Source organism: Salmo trutta, chromosome 13 (genome assembly GCF_901001165.1).
Source record: "Salmo trutta chromosome 13, fSalTru1.1, whole genome shotgun sequence".
Lineage (NCBI taxonomy): Eukaryota > Metazoa > Chordata > Actinopteri > Salmoniformes > Salmonidae > Salmo > Salmo trutta.
Genome location: NC_042969.1, coordinates 56,436,830 through 56,451,456, shown reverse-complemented (window position 1 = coordinate 56,451,456; position 14,627 = coordinate 56,436,830). Strand labels below are relative to the sequence as shown.

General features: G+C 45.7%; 1 protein-coding gene across 1 annotated transcript; it reads left to right on the top strand.

The window, feature by feature from the left end:
- The first annotated feature begins 43 nt into the window (after positions 1-43).
- Positions 44-5,738, top strand: LOC115206106 (kelch-like protein 12). Its single transcript, XM_029772701.1, has 5 exons — positions 44-547; positions 892-1,045; positions 2,583-2,661; positions 2,856-3,083; positions 3,261-5,738. Exons 1-5 carry the CDS (start codon positions 542-544, stop codon positions 4,741-4,743), a joined length of 1,950 nt encoding a protein of 649 aa, XP_029628561.1. The 5' UTR covers positions 44-541; the 3' UTR covers positions 4,744-5,738.
- The last annotated feature ends 8,889 nt before the right edge of the window (positions 5,739-14,627 follow it).

Here is a 14,627-nt window from a genome sequence, read left to right as displayed (position 1 = left end):
GCCAATGAGACTAGCGGAACCATTGCATTGCGGTAATGCGGTTCAGAGAGGGAGACAAGTGAATTGTGCGGCCGACAACAGTCAGGCAGGTCTCTGGAGTAATAAAACCAGTATTTTATATATTATTTTACATCCGTAATGTGTTTGAGATGTTTGTGTTTTATGCCATGATTGACTAATTCCCCTGATAAGACAGAAAGGGGTGCTTTGGTGGATGATTTTTAGAGAGCTGCATTCAGCAGTTGCTAACAAACGTTAGCTAGCCGCCGCCGGGCGGTCTGTTGTTATAGCCTGCATGGTGGTTCTGAGAACCATGAGCCGTGCTGCACCCCACACTGGAGGCCGTACTCACTCAAACCAGGACAGGCAAGGCGGATCGGAGGGTGGGACACACGGATGTCAACTGTCAGCTTCCCTTTTTGACTGACTACAGACAATCGGGCCCAAAGGAGAAGCGGCTAACAGTAACTGTCTGTCCCCTGGTGACATCCACACAATCAGAGCCCAGGACAGGACCACCAAGTAGGGTAGTCTCCCTTTAATGAAGGTAACGTCAACAACATTGTTATCATTTTGTGTCACTTCCTGAATGTACCCTGTTGATTTTCCCAATAAGAGAGAGCTATAGGTAATGGTACCTTAGAGCTTTGCAAGACATTCATTCAGCCTTTAGCTTAGAGTTGGATATGATTCATTAAGGGCTTTGAAGTTGATCTTGACCATGACCCTCTAATTACTCTTAGATAGATTACCTATATCTATCTACATCAAATTGTAATTAGAACTGGCCACCATCTTGTGTATCTGGCTCCTTGACAGAAATGTTTTATTTTTTTTGTTAAAGGTTCCTGATATTCCTGTTTATCTATGTCAACACTTGACTATTTCCAGATGAGTGCAGTCCGTGGAGGAACAATCACCTGGCGGCCACAGCCCTGGCAGGACGGTGACAGTGGGGGCGGGGAGCCCCTTTCGGACAGCGACTCTGAAGAAGAGGACTTTCCCGACGACAGCACCACTCCTTTAGGAGACTACGTCACACATGGTATGATGGAATGGGAACGTCCAAATGGTTGCATCAGTCATGTTACTCAGAGAGCTCATCATGTAGTGTGTGTGTGCATACGTGCATGCGTGTGTGCGTACATACGTACGTACCTTTAAAAAGTTTGGACACACATACTCATTCAAAGGTTTTTATTTATTTTATTACTATTTTCTACATTGTAGAATAATAGTGAAGACATCAAAACTATGAAATAACACATACGGAATCATGTAGTAACCAAAAAAGGGTTAAACAAATCAAAATATATTTTAGATTCTTCAAAGTAGCCACCCTTTGCCTTGATGACAGCTTTGCACACTCTTGGCATTCTCTCAACCAGCTTCATGAGGAATGCTTTTCCAACAGTCTTGAAGGAGTTCCCACATATGCTGAGCACTTGTTGGCTGCTTTTCCTTCACTATGCGGTCCAACTCATCCTAAGCTATCTCAGTTGGGTTGAGGTCGGGTGATTGTAGAGGCCAGGTCATCTGATGCAGCACTCCATCACTCTCCTTAGTCAAATAGCCCTTAAACATCCTGGGTGTGTTTTGGGTCATTGTCCTGTTGAAAAACAAATGACAGTCCCACTAAGTGCAAACCAGGTTGGGATGGCGTATCGCTGCAGAATACTGTGGTTGCCATGCTGGTTAAGGGTGCCTTGAATTCTAAATAAATCACATTGTCACCAGCAAAGCACCCCCACATCATCACACCACCTGCTCCATGCTTCACGGTGGGAACCACACATGCGGAGATCATCCGTTCACCTACTCTGTGTCTCACAAAGATACGGCGGTTGAAACCAAAAATCTCAAATTTGGGCTCATCAGACCAAAGGACGGATTTCCACCGGTTTAATGTCCATTGCTCATGTTTCTTGTCCCAAGCAAATCTTTTCTTCTTATTGGTGTCCTTTAAGTAGTGATTTTTTTGCAACAATTCAACCATGAAGGCCTGATTCACGCAGTCTCCTCTGAACAGTTGATGTTGAGATGTGTCTGTTACTTGAAATTTTCTTTATTGACTGACCTTCATGTCTTAAAGTAATGATGGACTGTCGTTTCTCTTATCTTATTTGAGCTGTTCTTGCCATAAATGGACTTAGCCCTATTTGGTAAAATACCATCTTCTGTATACCACCCCTACGTTTACCTTGTCACAACACAACTGATTGGCTCAAATGCATTAAGAAAAAATAAATTCCACAAATAAACTTAACAAGGCACACCTGTTAATTGAAATGCATTCCAGGGGTCTACCTCATGAAGCTGGTTGAGAGAATGCCAAGAGTGTGCAAAGCTGTCATCAAGTCAAAGGATGGCTACTTTGAAGAATCTAAAATATATTTTGATTTGTTTAACCCTTTTTTGGTTACACGATTCCGTATGTGTTATTTCATAGTTTTAATGTCTTCACTATTATTCTAAATGAGAAAATAGTAAAAATAAAGAAACCCTTGAATGAGTAGGTGTGTCTAAACTTTTGACTGGTACTGTAAGTCTCTATTGCCTCACTTTTTACTTCTCTCCCTCAGGGTTGAAGCAGCTACTGGATGCTCAGCAGCTGTGTGATGTCACTCTGTTAGTGGAGGGGAAGAGGTTTATGTGTCACAGGTGGGGTCAATGACCTTCTTTCAATTCTAGTGTACTACAGACATCCAGACAGTGCATGTTGCTACACACAAAGGAATATGTTACACACACTTAGATGCCTACTGCTGTTTCAGTACTCTAGTCTCCTGCAGTCATTGTAGTCACACCCTATCTCACCCTTATGTGAATGACGTCGTGCTTCTGCCTCTCTTCAGAGTCCTCTTGGCAGCGGTCAGCCCGTATTTCCGTGCCATGTTCACTAGCCCGTTGGTGGAGTCCCGCCTCACTGAGATCCGATTGGAGGAGGTGACGCCGTCAGTCATGGAGACTGTCATCCAGTTCGTCTACACTGGGGAGGCGGGGCTCTGCCTGGACACGGCTGAGGACTTGTTTGTGGCGGCCAATCGGCTTCAAGTGATGCCCCTGCAGGACCTGTGTTCCAGGTAACTATATTGTCAGTGCTGCCTGAAATTGATGCGTTGTATTTTCCCCGGTCCAGAATGCTGCTCATACTCCGAAGCATATGCAGTTACTGCCACAGAGTTTGGATAGCATTTTAAAAAGCCAGCTTTCTTTTATTGTCTGGTTTTCCATCCTCAAACATCTGTGTGTGTCCGTAGGTTCCTGTTTGAACACCTGTCTGTGGACAACTGCCTGGGCATGTACTCTCTGGCCCGCTCCCACCACGACCAGCTGCTCCTGAGGGCCTCTCTGAGGCTGGTGGCCCAGCACTTCCCACGCGTGGCCCGCCAGAAGGACTTCCTGCTGCTGGACCCAGGTACCCTGGGCAGCCTGCTGGGCTCCGACCGCCTGGGCATAGACTCTGAGGCAGAGGTGTACGACGCGGCGCGCCGCTGGGCCGAGCACCAGCCCCTGGACCGTTACAGCCACATGCCGGCCCTGCTCCACCACCTCCGCCCCGGCCTGTTGTCCCTGGAGGAGAGCCAGCGGCTGAGCCAGGAGCTGGGCCCTGCGGCGGCCGGGGAGGGCCTGGGGGGCCCGCTGAGGCCCCGGGAAGGCATGTTCGAGAAGAAGATAGTGTGTGTGGACCTGAAGCCACGGGAGGACGAGTCGCTGAACGAGAGGGACTTCACGGTGGACTGCTTCGACCCACGCACAGGAAAATGGGAGAAGCTGGCTGCCCTGGGCTCTCTGCTGTGCCCAGGTTGCACGGCCATCGGGGGGCGGCTGTTTGTAGCAGGGGGCATCCTGCGGGGGGGCACGGTGTCCACGGAGGTCCATGAGTATGACTCTGTGTTGGATCGCTGGCAGGAGCGGTCGCCCATGGTGCAGCCCCGGGCCATGCTGGGTCTGCTGGGCTGTGGGGAGTCACTCTACGCCCTGGGGGGCTGCAACAGAGGAGCCATGCTGGACTCCTGTGAGATCCTGGACCTGGCCTCTCTCCAGTGGGGCCCTGGGCCCCGTCTGCCCCTGCCACTGCGCTCCTTTGCCTGTGCCGCCCTGCGCGGCCGCATCTACCTGCTGGGCGGCACCACGCTGGAGCAGAACCGGGCGGTGGTGCACGCTGGCGTGCTCATCTACCACACCCTGACTGACTCGTGGACCCGCGTGGGACTGGACTCTGGCGCCACCTGCCTGGCCGGAGGGGTGGCGGTGCGGGGAGGGGTCTGTGCCATTGGAGGCTACATGAGGGACGCCACGAAGTTTATAGATGGGAATTACACCCATCTGGAACCTCTGGAAGCCACGGGGCGGGTGCTGTTCTTCAGGGAGGGCCGGGGCACAGGGGTGGAAAGGGAGGTGACGGGTGCGGTGGTGTCTGAGAGGGGCGGGGGCGGGGGGAGTGACCGAGCCCCCAGTCCGGTGGTTTTCCCAGGGTTACCCAGGCGGATTGCTGCTGGGGGCGTGGCCAGGTGGAAACGCAGGATATACGTGCTGGGCGGGGAGAATGGCTCCCGTTTCTATGACAGTGTGTACTGTTGGAAGCCTGGCTGGCGCAGCTGGGTCCAGAGACGGGAGAAACTACCCGGAGACACGGGGGGAGTCAGCCAATTCGGCTGTACCACCCTCAAGTTCCCCAAGAAACACATCCTGTCCCGGCTGAGACTGGCTCGGGAGGACCGCAATCCTGATGATGACTAGCCACTGCCGGACGAATGAGTTGTGGCTAAGACCAGCATTCATGGGGTTTCAGTAATGAAATGTTATCAACTTTTTACACTTGAGACAGTGGGGGGGGAAGGGGACTCGCATCTGAATGTAACCACTGTATGCCACAACAACACTAAAGTTCTTCACAAAAATGATTTGAATGCATTTAAATGGTTTGAAACTTGTCTGCCTGTTGAACACACATCCTCAGCCTTTGCCACCTTCTATAGGAATTTAACGACTGCATAGGGCTATGTTTTGGATGACTGGCTGCGAATGTTTATTGAGTTGTTTAATTTTCTGCCTTTCCTATTCCAGACATTCTGAAATTCACTAAAGCATCCCATGTATGTAGCTTTAGTCTTTCACTTTTCAATGATTCCAGGGCCATGTTCATTAGGCACGAAACGGAAGAAAATGAACTGAAACAGGGAAGGAGTACCTACCAGGACTTGTCCAATAACCTAAACATTCATTTTCCATTGCAACATGTTTTGTAATGTTTTTTTGATTTAATGCTCTAATAAACATGACCTAGATTTCAGTCACTTGTTATTTTTGGTCCGTTTCTCTTCATCGCTATTCACCCTAACACTTATCCTCCTCCAATCAGATATAGTGTTATCAGAGGGGATAACGTGGTTTCGTAATCATTATTGCCCCCAAGTCGCCAAATTATGTTTTATTTAATTTTCAGATCCGCCAGAATACCTGACTATTTGTTTTATTTTGGATTTTAGTTGAACACGCCCCTTTGCTCTATAGAGCTGTGTGAAGCTATTCGGAGTTTAAATGTGTGTGTGTGTGTGAATGTTGGATTATGGTATGTAACAACAGGGGAGCCCCCCCCCCCCCAATCTCTCACACCCCTTAAGAGAAACGTCACCTGACTGATGTAATCTGATGTATGTTTTTGAACTGAAAGTCAAATTGATAATTTGATGACAGTTATGCTATCAAATGATTAAAGGAATATTTCCTTAAGATTTTTGGGATTATTCTCCTGTTTTATAATTTTCCTCTGGGCTACGACAACTGGTCCATGTGTCCGTTTGTCCTTCTGTCATTTTGTGTATGTTACTTAAAGAGAAGAAATCATCAACCAGATTTACATTAGAATGGACGGTCTTGTCACTCATGCACACATCTCGTAGTCTCCCTCAACACATTTCCAGCAGGGTCTTTGTAGTGGTGGGGGTGAAGCCATTGGTCAGAGACTGACAGGACAGCGGATGGGGTCTTTGTTCGTGCTTTAGGCATATTTTGGGTCACGGTAAACCAAATGTTAACACCTGTAACATGAATTTAATGAAGTTACCGATATAATTTGCACATGGAAGAGAAAATCAAGTTTGTTTGACATGTTACGATAGGTTTAACTGATGGAGTTTATTTTACTGGAATTGAACCGTGTGTTTACTGTAAGTGAACATTGAATAGGCTAGGAGTTAATTATTACTGTCATTAATAAACCTCTGAATCAGCCTCTTTTCTGGTGACCAAAAGGTCTTACTGACCAACCACTCTGACCATTCTCTCCTCCTTCACCTGGCCTTTCTCTCATGCCTTATCGTCCGTTAGAATGTGAGCCCTCTAGTTAATAGACACGAGTATTATCATTATCCTTTGCTCCAAGTCTTGGACTGATATCCCTTGGTTTGACATTATTACGGCCGTTGACGCCTTCCTTTTTGTTGAGAAATGGAGAATCCCTCGTCTGAGACCACACCGGAGAAGGGGATCATTAAATAATCTAGCGGATATCTTGGTCATCATCGGCTACTTCATTCTGGTCATTGGAGTGGGCGTCTGGGTTAGTAGTACACCTATCTGTATATCAGTCTACAGGTCTGTAGCCTACATAAACTCAGCAAAAAAAAGAAATGTCCCTTTTTCAGAACCCTGTCTTTGAAAGATAATTTGTAAAAATCCAAATAACTTCACAGATCTTCATTGTAAAGGGTTTAAACACTGTTTCCCTTGCTTGTTCAATGAACCATAAACAATTAATGAACATGCACCTGTGGAACAGTCGTTAAGACACTAACAGCTTACAGATGGTAGGCAATTAAGGTCACAGTTCGGGAAAAATTAGGACACTAAAGAGGCCTTTCTACGGACTCCGAAAAACACCAAAAGAAAGATGCCCAGGGTCCATGCTCATCTGCGTGAACGTGCCTTAGGCATGCTGCAAGGAGGCATGAGGACTGCAGATGTGGCCAGGGAAATAAATTGCCATGTCCGTACTGTGAGATGCCTAAGACAGCGCTACAGGGAGACAGGACGGACAGCTGATCATCCTCTTAGTGGCAGACCACGTGTAGCAACACCTGCACAGGATCGGTACATCCAAACATCACACCTGCGGGACAGGTACAGGATGGCAACAACAACTGCCCGAGTTACACCAGGAATGCACAATCCCTCCATCAGTGCTCAGATTGTCCACAATAGGCTGAGAGAGGCTGGACTGAAGGCTTGTAGGCCTGTTGTAAGGCAGATCCTCACCAGACATCACCGGCAACAACGTCGCCTATGGGCACAAACTCACCATTGCCGGACCAGACAGGACTGGCAAAAAGTGCTCTTCACTGACGAATCGCGGTTTTGTCTCACCAGGGATGATGGTCGGATTCGCGTTTATCGTCGAAGAAATGAGCGTTACACCGAGGCCTGTACTCTGGAGCGGGATCGATTTGGAGGTGGAGGGTCCGTCATGGCCTGGGGCAGTGTGTCACAGCATCATCGGACTGAGCTTGTTGTCATTGCAGGCAATCTCAACGCTGTGCGTTACAGGGAAGACATCCTCCTCCCTCATGTGGTACCCTTCCTGCAGGCTCATCCTGACATGACCCTCCAGCATGATAATGCCACCAGCCATACTGCTCGTTCTGTGCGTGATTTCCTGCAAGAGAGGAATGTCAGTGTTCTGGAATGGCCAGTGAAGAGCCTGGATCTCAATCCCATTGAGCACGTCTGGGACTTGTTGGATCGGAGGGTGAGGGCTAGGGCCATTCCCCCCAGAAATGTTCGGGAACTTGCAGGTGCCTTGGTGGACGAGTGGGGTAACATCTCACAGCAAGAACTGGCAACTCTGGTGCAGTCCATGAGGAGGAGATGCACTGCAGTACTTAATACAGCTGGTGGCCACACCAGATACTGACTGTTACTTTTGATTTTGACCTCTCTTTTGTTCAGGGACACATTATTCCATTTCTGTTAGACACATGATTGTGGAACTTGTTCAGTTTATGTCTCTTTCTAATTTTGTTATGTTCATACAAATATTTACACATGTTAAGTTTGCTGAAAATAAACGCAGTTGACAGTGAGAGGACGTTTCTTTTTTTGCTGAGTTTAGTTTTGAATCTACATAGTTTTGAATTCCACTTGATTCTCTCCATGTGTAATTTATCATAATGATGTCTTATGTCAAACTGGGTATTTGTATAGCGCCATTTATTGACATGTACAATACAGTAGAGTAGGCATACGTCATGAGGTAAATCACTGCTTAGGGATTACATCCAGGGAATGTCCTGTCTTCCAGTCTGTTTCAGACCAACCGTGGCACTGTGGGAGGGTACTTTCTGGCAGGACGGACCATGACATGGTGACCAGTGAGTTCAACTTCATCTTTAACCTCTTTGCCAACTTGTGTATTTGAACCCTTATTAACCTGTATTTTAGCTAACCCTTTGGTACTCTGCTACCACTAGTTTTTGCAGTCACCTTTCCTGTCTTGCCCAGTCCCATTGTATACATTACGGCCTGTATGTGAGTTAAAGGACAATACCGCTCCAAAATAATTTTTTGATATTTGTTTCATTAGTCACAAAATGTTTTGCATGTCAGCAGACAAGATTTCAAGAGCTAAGATTTTCAAGAAGCAATGTGTCACATGCCACATTATCACGACGATGTGTTTTTGCTTTAACAGTTCTCCCCCGCCTCTCTCTCTCTCTAGGTTGGAGCATCACTGTTTGCCAGTAATATTGGTAGTGGTCACTTTGTGGGCCTTGCTGGTGCCGGAGCAGCCAGTGGAATTGCTGTGGGGGGATTTGCGTGGAATGTAAGTATAATTTTACGCCTAAAAAGATGTTATGACATGTTATTACAGGGTTTCGAGTACACGACACAGTGACAATACTTTCTAATATGTGCTGATCAGGAAATTGAGATTATTCTGACATTGGAGCCCTCTCTCTACCCAGGCCTTGTTTATTGTGCTCCTATTGGGCTGGCTGTTTGTCCCCGTCTACCTCACAGCGGGGGTAAGTTACACAAGACCATTATATGCAAGCTAACATGGCATACTGGAGAGATTTGTGTCCATTTGTAATTTCTGCATTTCTTGTTGCTTAGGTAATTACAATGCCTCAGTACCTGAAGAAGAGGTTTGGGGGAACCAGGATCAGTTTGTACTTCAACGTCATTTCTCTGTTCCTCTACATCTTCACCAAGATCTCTGTGAGTGTAGGACAGGGCTCCCCAACCCTGTTCCTGGAGAGCTACCGTAGTGTAGGTTTTCGCTCCAACCGCAATCTAGCGCACCTGATTCTAATTATTAGCTGGTTGATGGGTTAGTTACAACTGGAGTTACAGCGAAAACCCACAGGAGGGGGGGCTCTCCAGGAACAGGGTTGGAGAGCCCTGGTCTGGGACAACACTATGTGGCACTGTTTGTAACATGCTATAAACGTCCCCCACAGTCCTTTATCATGACATTTTCTTCAATATTGCTAGTATCTGTGGTATCTCTAAGTCTCCTGAGTTCTGTACGTTGGATTGAGGTATGAAAGGCAATGTGATATAAACATACCCGTTGGACCAGTCTGACTGTCTCCTCATCTCGCTCTCTCCGGGTGGACATGTTCTCTGGGGCTGTGTTCATACAGCAGGCTCTAGGCTGGAACATCTATGTGGCTGTGATAGCCCTCCTCTCCATCACAGCTCTGTACACAGTCACAGGTCTGTTTGATCAAATTATCCCCAAACGCTTTCATTACTTGTTGTAGAAAAGGCTGTCCACGATTAAAGAGAGGTCATGTTTGGAAAAGATTAACCATAGGAAAAAAACAGGGCCTTAAGCATTTTGTCTGTTACCCTCGACCCACAAGCACAGCTGATTCTACTTGTCAACTTATCATCAAACGCTTGGCAAGTTGAATCAGGTGTTTTCGTCCAGGGCTACAACAAAAATGTGTGCTGTTGGGGGTACTGGAGGACTGGAGTTTGGAAACACTGTCCTAGATAAGGAGTTCCCCAAACTCGGTCCTGGGGCCCCCCGTGTGCACATTTTGGGAAACCCTGTCCTAGATGACCTCTGTAGTTTGTTCATCAACTGGGTTATTGTTGCCTAGTCACCTTACCTCTATGCATATCTACCTCAGTCACTCCAGTATCCTTGCATATGTAAATATGGTATTGGAACTGACTTTAAAAAATATTTCCTGTATATAGTATGCTTGCTTACTTACTTTGTGTATATAATATTTCATATTCTTTTTTCACGTGTGCTTTTTTCTATTACTACATTGTTAATGATTATTGCATTGTTGGGTTTTGAGTTTGCAAGAAAGGCATTTCACTGTATGTGACATAACTTGAAATGTGTTCATCTGTAATGATCTGTTTTGCTCACTAGGGGGCCTAGCTGCTCTGATGTACACAGGCACCGTCCATACATTCATCATCATCGCTGGCGCCTTCAGCCTCACAGGTTTCGGTAAGTTTAGAGTCCTGTGTCCAGAGTGCCACACATTCCATCTTGTTGACTCCACTTGTTTCTCAACGCATGACGGAGTAAAAAGAAATGGAGATGTTTCTTTATCGGTGCTTAAATGTCCTATTATCTACTGTACTTTTTGTTTATGCATACATGTGTATAGATGATGTAATGTATAATAACTGATACCAATGATGTATAGATTATGTTATGTATTATAGATAGTGTACCTCCAAATGAAATACTGTACCATGTTTTGACTATGACTGCATTTAGTGTCTCAACTCTATTTGAGTGGTCCACAATGTGACTTTTAAAATGTGTATTTTATATTGTCAACTATTCTATCATTGTGGAGTGACACTTGAATAAATATTTTTAACTCATGACTCAACTGGTCATGATGAATTAGTTGCTGTGTCTGGTGGATCTGTTAGTGCAGCACTCCCTCCCTCCCTCCCTCCCTCCCTCCCTCCCTCCCTCCCTCCCTCCCTCCCTCCCTCCCTCCCTCCCTCCCTCCCTCCCTCCCTCCCTCACTCACTCACTCACTCACTCACTCACTCACTCACTCACTCACTCACTCACTCACTCACTCACTCACTCACTCACTCACTCACTCACTCACTCAACCTGCCTCCCTCCACCACCACCTTTAGTAAACCACTTCCTTGATCCAGCCTCGCTGTAGATCCAAAAGTATTCATCCCCCTTAGCATTTTTACTATTTTGTTGCATTACAACCTGTAATTTAAATGGATTTCTGTTAGACACATGTTTGTGGAACTTGTTCAGTTTATGTCTCTTTCTAATCTTGTTATGTTCATACAAATATTTACACATGTTAAGTTTGCTGAAAATAAACACAGTTGACAGTGAGAGGACGTTTCTTTTTTTGCTGAGTTTAGTTTTGAATCTACATAGTTTTAAATTCTACTTGAATCTCTCCATGTGTAATTTATCATAATGATGTCTTATGTCAAACTGGGTATTTGTATAGCGCCATTTATTGACATGTACAATACAGTAGAGTAGGCATACGTCATGAGGTAAATCACTGCTTAGGGATTACATCCAGGGAATGTCCTGTCTTCCAGTCTGTTTCAGACCAACCGTGGCACTGTGGGAGGGTACTTTCTGGCAGGACGGACCATGACATGGTGACCAGTGAGTTCAACTTCATCTTTAACCTCTTTGCCAACTTGTGTATTTGAACCCTTATTAACCTGTATTTTAGCTAACCCTTTGGTACTCTGCTTCCACTAGTTTTTGCAGTCACCTTTCCTGTCTTGCCCAGTCCCATTGTATACATTACGGCCTGTATGTGAGTTAAAGGACAATACCGCTCCAAAATAATTTTTTGATATTTGTTTCATTAGTCCCAAAATGTTTTGCATGTCAGCAGACAAGTTTTCAAGAGCTAAGATTTTCAAGAAGCAATGTGTCACATGCCACATCATCACGACAATGTGTTTTTCCTTTAACAGTTCTCCCCCGCCTCTCTCTCTCTAGGTTGGAGCATCACTGTTTGCCAGTAATATTTTTACTATTTTGTTGCATTACAACCTGTAATTTAAATCGATTTTTATTTGGATTTCATGTAATGGACATACACAAAATAGTCCAAATTGGTGAAGTGAAATGAAAAAAATAACTTGTCTCATAAAATGAAAAAAAAAACAACGGAAAAGTGGGGTCTGCACATGTACAGTTGAAGTCGGAAGTTTACATACACTTTGGTTGGAGTCATTAAAATATGTTTTTCAACCACTCCACAAATTTCTTGTTAACAAACTATAGTTTTGGAAAGTCGGTTAGGACATCTACTTTGTGCATGACACAAGTAATGGCCAGAAAAAGTCATTGCTTAAGGAAAAAAAATAAGCAAACATGTTTGGTGTTCGCCAAAAGGCATGTGGGAGACTCCCCAAACATATGGAAGAAGGTACTATGGTCAGATGAGCCAAAAATTGATATTTTTGGCCATCAAGGAAAACGTTATGTCTGGCGCAAGCCCAACACCTCTCATCACCCCAAGAACGCCATCCCCACAATGAATCATGGTAGTGGCAGCATCAGGCTGTGAGGATGTTTTTCATCAGCAGGGACTGGGAAACTGGTCAGAATTGAAGGAATGATGGCTGGTGCTAAATACAGGGAAATTCTTGAGGGAAACCTGTTTCAGTCTTCCAGAGATTTGAGACTGGAACGGAGGTTCATATTCCAGCAGGACAATGACCAAAGGCATACTGCTAAAGCAACACTCGAGTAGATGGGGAAACATTTAAATATCTTGGAATGGCCTACTTAAAGCCCAGACCTCAATCCAGTTGAGAATCTGTGGTATGACTTAAAGATTGCTGTACACCAGCAGAACCCATCCAACTTCAAGGAGCTGGAACAGTTTTGCCTTGAAGAATGGCCAAAAATCCCAGTGGCTAGATGTGCCAAGCTTATAGAGACATACCCCAAGAGACTTGCAGCTGTAATTGCTGCAAAAGGTGGCTCTACAAAGTATTGACTTTGGGGGGTGAATAGGTACGCACGCTCAAGCTTTCCGTTTTTTTGTCTTATTTCTTTTTTGATTCACAATAAATATTTTGCATCTTCAAAGTGGTAGGCATGTTGTGTAAATCAAATGATACAACCCCCCCAAAATCCATTTTAATTCCAGGTTGTAAGGCAACAAAATAGGAAAAATGCCAAGGGGGGGGTTGTCTCTAGAGCCCCAGCTCTACATCTCCCCCCAGTACTTCATCCCCCCAAAGACGACGCCTTCCAGCTCCTTAGGGACCCCGTGACCGGGGACCTGCCTTGGCCGGGTGTCCTCTTTGGCATCGCCATCGTGGGCGGCTGGTATTGGTGCACCGACCAGGTAAATAAGCTCATAGGAACACAGTAGATGGAATTCATATGTGCATTTATTTCACATTGCATTTACTGTAGATGGCCCATTCAAAACTGTGATTAGATTTGAGTTGGCACATTGCTGACAATCTAATTTGAATGTGCTACATAATGTTGATGTCTGCTCTGCTCATTCTGTTGCTATGGTGAGAGATACTTAAATTAGATGGATGTGAAACAACATGGATCAGATGGAAAGATTGAATCGCTGGTTGAGTTGATCTGGGATCTTCCCCCATGTCTGTGTGTATAGGTGATCGTGCAGCGCTGCCTGGCAGCCCACAGTCTGACCCATGTGAAGGTGGGCTGCATCATGTGTGGATACCTGAAACTGCTCCCCATGTTCCTTATGGTGTTCCCTGGAATAATCAGCTGCATGCTCTTCCCAGATGAGTTCCCAACATATGCCATCATAGGATTGAGAGTTGAGTGGAGAGTTTGATCTTTTAGGTTCATTAACAGGGAAGCAAGCACACAGCAAAAAAAAAAAAACTAAATTAAAAACAGTTTGTCAAACTTTTGATGCCTTTATCTTTTACCCTGAAGATGTGTATGTGGTGTTCCCTCTCTTTTCCTCCTGTCATTATGGGCTCCATGGTTACAGAGCCTGTCTTCTCTCTCTGTTGACATGAGGTGGGTTGTGGTGCCAGAAGTGTGTGGGAAGGAGGTGGGCTGCTCCAACATCGCCTACCCCAAACTGGTGGTCTCTGTGATGCCCAATGGTGAGAAGTCTTTCTTCTCTGCTGAACTAGTTGCTCAGATCTGGGTGACACTTTTACTGTATAATTGTTATTTTTTACACAATTTACTGCGTGCAGTTGTGTGTCGATGGCTACCAAGGTTTTTAGCTCTCCCATCATCTTACCTTAATCTTCCTCCCCCTCTCCTCTCCCCCAGGTCTGAGGGGCCTGATGCTGGTGGCCCTGATGAGCTCCCATCTTCAACAGCAGCAGCACCCTGTTCACCATGGACCCGCTTCAGACCGCAGACCAGAGAGAGCGAGCTCATGGTCGTTGGCAGGTCTGGGGCTTTTTTCACTTGGTTTACATAGGAAAAACTTGGTTTATGTAGAAAAGTTCAGCTCTCCCAGACCATTTGCTGGAGTAGGTCAATATAACCAATGTTCCAATAAAATGTCTGCATCTCAATTACTAAGTCTCGCTGAAGAACCCAAATCTGTTGTCTCATTGGCTGGTTCTGTGGCATCAGCAGCTCACAGGCCCAGACATCAGTGAGGAGCCCT

Bases quoted from the DNA above. Each gene is read 5' to 3' on its own strand.
- LOC115206106 (XM_029772701.1), top strand. The intron at 1,046-2,582 runs GTATGATGGAAT...TCTCTCCCTCAG, and splicing joins AGGAGACTACGTCACACATG to GGTTGAAGCAGCTACTGGAT. The intron at 2,662-2,855 runs GTGGGGTCAATG...GCCTCTCTTCAG, and splicing joins AAGAGGTTTATGTGTCACAG to AGTCCTCTTGGCAGCGGTCA.